This window comes from Tupaia chinensis, unplaced genomic scaffold (genome assembly GCF_000334495.1).
Source record: "Tupaia chinensis unplaced genomic scaffold, TupChi_1.0 Scaffold144741_1, whole genome shotgun sequence".
Lineage (NCBI taxonomy): Eukaryota > Metazoa > Chordata > Mammalia > Scandentia > Tupaiidae > Tupaia > Tupaia belangeri.
The window spans coordinates 65,404-70,607 of NW_006204601.1; the positions used below are offsets into that span (position 1 = coordinate 65,404).

The 5,204-nt window shown below is 49.8% G+C and overlaps 1 protein-coding gene across 1 annotated transcript in view; it reads right to left on the bottom strand.

Moving 5' to 3' along the window:
- Nucleotides 1-5,204, bottom strand: part of FZD2 (frizzled class receptor 2) — a 45,243-nt gene that overhangs the window by 28,224 nt on the left and 11,815 nt on the right. The window contains 3 exon segments of the mRNA XM_006167408.2: nt 2,527-2,581; nt 2,707-3,124; nt 3,758-3,866. Coding sequence (XP_006167470.1) covers nt 2,527-2,581; nt 2,707-3,124; nt 3,758-3,866 — 582 coding nt within the window.

Below are 5,204 nucleotides of genomic sequence, written 5' to 3' on the forward strand. Positions count from 1 at the left end.
ATGGGAGTGGGGTGGGGGTGAGGGGTGGTTAGTAAAAGCCAAGAAAAGAAAATGACCTAGAAAGTAAAAGAAAATCGTTTTGTTTTTCTTTCCACATGGCACTTGTGCTTGCTCGCTTGTTGGTGGGGGGATACAGAGAGAGAGAGAAAGTGAGAAGACCCCCCCCCCAGGAGGGATAGCTATGCTGCAATCCCTTCTCCATTCTCCTCTCTTGATTTTGGGCATCCATGCACATATGCCCAACATGATTTTCAAGGAGCCAGGTCCAGGATCTCATCATGGAATTGGCCATGCGGGATCCAGCCACCTTAATGTCTTTGCCACTTGCTGGCCAGCTCCCCACTTTTTTTTTTTTTAAGTTTATTATTCATTTCTTCCATGGCAGAGAGGAGTATTCCCAAGAGGGTCTTCCTGCCATGATCCAGCCTCAGCCTCAACCAGCTAGGACCATGTCCAGGAAGACCTTGGCATGAGGACACATGACCTTCTCAGGTGGCTTTAGCACTAGGAGCATTATGTTACTGTTGAGCATGATGGCTGGTCTTTTTTTTCTTTTTTTAAAGTTTTTTTTTTTTTTTGCCATAGGGCGTATGCACTTGCTGGAAAGAGACAGAACCTCCCAGGGTACGGCCTCATCTCAATCCCTTTTCCTCTAGGCTCCTCTCGGGATTTTAGACACTTGAGCACATTTGCCTGATGATTTTCAAATTTCAGGGTCCAGGACTTGAACAGCAGTGGGAGTCCAATGGCTTCACCACTACACCACCTGCTGGCCCTCTTTTTTCCTTCTTTGAGAGTCTCCCTCGTTGCCATCCTCTTGCCTCAGCGTCTTGATTAGCTGGAACTACAGACATGCCACTGTGCCTTCTAGGGTGGGCCAAGAATCTAACTGGGTCTTAATGACCTTGTCAACCAGTGTGCCTACTCTCTCTCTCTCTAGCTATCTATCTCTTTCTGTCTCTGGTGAGCACATCTGCCCTATAGCAAACAAACAAACAAAAAGATGGGGATATGAATCTTCTCTTGCAAAGGGCTGGAAGGATCTGATACAGTGACACCTGACTTCAGGTAGTGGACACTGGACACAAGGCTTCAGTGTTTGTTTCGGTCCTCTCCCTAGATAGGGTAGAAGCAGCTGGGAAGGAAGTTTTCTAGGGGGTGGGGACAAGTGTCAGCTCTCTAAGGTCTCCAGGGCTGGGGGGTTTCAGCTTGCTTTCCCTGTGGCTGGGTGACTCTGAGTAACTCTTGGGGAATTCTGTGGCCTAAGGGTGGCATGTTACAAGGACAAATATGCTAATGCTGAGGTGAAGTAAACTTCCTGGGGTGCTCCCTTTGGCATGCCATACAGGGAAGACTTGATGGCTCCTGCACCAGGACGACATGAAAACTCATGAAGCATTTCATATTTATAAAAATAAAAAGCGAGGCCTGCCGGTGGTTTAGTGGTTAATGGAGCTGGATCCCACATAGCCGACTATGTGGTTCAAGTCCCAGAACTGGGGGCTTAGGAAAAAAATTCAATTTCTTTCTATCTCTCATAGCAAGACTCTCTCAAAGACCAAGTTCTTTCTTATGCACAAATAAATGAGCTTTAAAAAACATCTACTGGGGACTTCAGTTGCGGGACAGATCAACATGCCTGCCTCTTTAAGCTGGGGCTGACCCAGTCACTACAGATATAATTCTTTTGCCACCTCCCCCTCAACTCTTCCAGATATTGCCAAGCATCCCAAAAGGAAAGGAAGAGACTTCTTAGGAAGCAAAGAAAGAGATCTCAGGTCTCAGCATGGAAGAACTCCTTTTGTCAGGAGAGGCCATGGTTGAGGCAGCTCCTAGGCGAGACTCCAAGGATGGACTTGGGAGAGACAGGTCCTAGGTCCTGCCCTGTGGATGGAGGTTGTCAGAAGGAAACACACTTCCCTCTTCTCCCTAGGAAGCTTTCCTTCCCTGCAGCTGGTGCCCTAAGGATTCCTTCCCCCCCCCCCTTCCAGGCCCTTCCCTTGGAGAGAGCCTGCTGAGCCTGGAATGAGAAGAATCTGAACTACAAACAGACCTCCCAGAGGCACCCCCAACTCTTCTCTAACCTCTCCTAGCCTGCAGAAGGCTGGCTTCCTGGAGTGGAGACTGGGAGGCTGGGCTGGGGTTGGAGCTGGGGAGTAGAGGCCTCAGGATTTTTTTTTTTTTTTTTTTTTTTTCCTGGAAAGGGAGGAGAGAGAAAAGGTTGAGGGCAGGAAAAGGTTGAGGGCAGGGTCGGGACTAGGCTATACCACAACCCAAAATCAGAACCAGTGAGAGCACACTTGCAGGGCCTACAGGTTTGGGGGGGGGGTCCTGAAATCAAACCTGTGCTATAATAGAATGGTCTAGGCTGTGAGGTCCCCATTCCAGGAGTGACCAGTTATCACCCAAACAAAGCCAAGATAAAAAGAACCTTCCACCACCCCACCACCCTGACCCCTTAGCCTCTCTCTCTTCCTGTCCAAGACACAGCCACACGGCTCCCAGTCCTCAGTCCGGGCTGCATACCTGAATCCAGAAGCCAGTGAATGGGCTTTGAGGAGCTGGAGTCAGGGGCTGGAAGCTGGAAAGATGGAGAGACCAAAGGAAAGGACAAATGGCACAGAGCCAGAGGGTCCCCCTCCTGCCTGCCACACTGCCGTAGTTCTGGCTTCCTGCCCACTGTCCCATAGCACCCATAACCCCCACCTGGATCCAGTCTGGGGTTGGGATGTGAGTTGGCCAGGGCTGTTAGTACCCAGGGATACCCAGGTGGTGTGGAGGGGGAGCCCTGGGGAGGAGACCAGAGAGGAGAGGCTGCAGCTGCTGGACGCCTCCTCAGGCATGATGACCTCTTCGTGGGGGCCGCTCTCTCCAGCTTGTATAACACAGCTCCTGCCAAGGGTGGTACAGAAAGGCACAGAGCCCACAGCGGCTGGGGAAGGCCTCTGAAAAGGCAGCTTAGGGGCTTCCTGCTGGGTGAGATGGATTAGGGCCTGTGGGGAGGGAGCAGGGCAGTAAGAAAGGCACTGGCCCCACGCCAGAGCCCCTTGGCCAAAGGCCCACGAGACCAGGAGCCCCAGGGTGTCTGGCTGGCAGGAGTCATCCTCCTCCACCTGGCTAAGGGCTAGGAGAATAAGGGCCCAGCTAGAGTGACACATGGGGACCGACCGGGAGAGAGGCCACAGGCCCCAAATGTTGAGACGGGAAGGAAAAGAAGTCCCTAGATTAACTTACTGGACTTCCAGCAGGGCAAGGGAGGAGAGAAAGAACTGACTTACTGGTCCAGCAGGTGGTATAATGGTTAAGAGGCTGGATTCGTATGTGGGCCACTGGGGTTTGAGTCCCAGCTGGCAGCTTGAAAATCACAATGCAGGGGCTGGTGAGGGGCTTGGTGGTTAAGGAAGCTGGACTCCCACATGGCCGACCAGGGTTTGAGTCCCCCCTCCCCCACCTATCAGCTTGCTTTCTCACTTTCCCACTCTCTCCCCTCACTCTTTCTATCTCTGGTCAAATTAAAATAAACAAATAAATAGATTTTCAAAAATTCAATAAAATAATTCTTTAAAGAAAAAGAAAGAAAATCATAATGCATATATATGCATACCTAAAATCTCAGGAGGAGAATGGAGTAGAAAGGACTATGGCATGGCCATCCTTCCCCTCCCAGGGGGGGATTTCTCACTTTCCCTCTTACTGTCTCTCTCTGCTGAGTGCACGTGCTCTATGACAAAAACTAAACAAAACAAAATTGACTTACCTCCTATTTCACCTGTGTCTCTTGCTGCCTCCCAGAGTGGAGATTTCAACCTAGAGGTTTCCCGGGTGGGAGGGAAGGAAACAACTTTACCTCTAGCCAGCCTTTGCTTCTGGGAGAGCACAAGGTGGAGCAGAATAAAGGGGCTCTACAAGAGGTAGTTTCTACACACAAGCATGTACTTAGGGGAGATCCCAGGTGGCCACTAAGACCCCTGCACAAGTGAGAAATCCTGGGTGGTCCTTGGGACCCCGAGAGAGAGGGTCCATCCAGGATTGGTCTCACTCAGGCCCTGGGGTACACAGTCTAGTCTGGGAGATGGACCCTCTGAGGCCACATTGGGAATGAGATGAGCACCGGGGTAGGAGTCAGGGGATCTGACTTACCCTCTTGGAACCTGTTTTGTCCCTAGTCAAATATCGGTATTTATCAGATCTTATTTTTTAAAAAATGGTTTTAAAGCATTATTGGGACCGGCAGATGGTGTAATGGTTATGTTGCTGGACTCCCATGTAGTCGACCAAAGTTTGAGTCCTAGACCTGGTGGCTTAAAACGAATGTCGGGTGATTGTGCGTGTGTGCCCAAAATCCAGAGAGGAGAGTGGAGGAGAAGGGATTGCGGTGTGGCCATCCTCCTGGGGGGGGGGTGATTTCTCACTTTCTGTCTCTCAGTCTCTCTGGTGAGTGTACATGCCCTATAGCAAAAATCTCTCTAAAATAGAAAAAAGGAATTATTTTATTTTTATTTATCATTATTATTACTTTTTTTAAAAAAAATAACTGCTTTATTTAACTTTATTTGTTTATTTATTACTTTAATTTGACCAGAGAAAGGACAGAGTGAAAGAGAGCAAGACAAAGTGAGAAAGCAAGTCACCAGGTCTGGGACTCAAATGGTGATCAGCCCTGTGGGAGTCCAGCACCCTTAACCACCACATCACCTACTGGTCCCTATTATTACTGCTATTTAATTTGACCAGAGAGAGAGAGAGAAAGGGAGAGAGAGAGAAAGCAAGCCTCTAGGTCTGGGATTTGAACCACAGTCAGCCATGTAGGAGTCTAGCACCTTAAAATCATGCCATCTGTCAGCCTCTAAATTTTTTTTTTTTTTTGAGAGATTTTTCACTGTAGGGCGCGTGCGCTCGCCAGACAGACAGAGAGGGACATAGAGACAGAAAGTGAGAAATCACCCCCCAGGGGGGATGGTCACGCCGCAATCCCTTCTCCTCCATTCTCCTCTCGGGATCTTGGGCACGCACGCACACGCGCCCGGCGTGAGTTTTAAGCCACCGGGTCCTGGACGCGAACCGCGGTCGACTACGTAGGAGTCCAGCGACATAGCCATTACGCTAAATGCTGGTTCCCAGCCTCTAAATCATTTTTAAGAATTATTGGGACCAGCAGTTAGTGTAATGGCTATGTTGCTGGACTCCCATGTAGTCGACCGCGG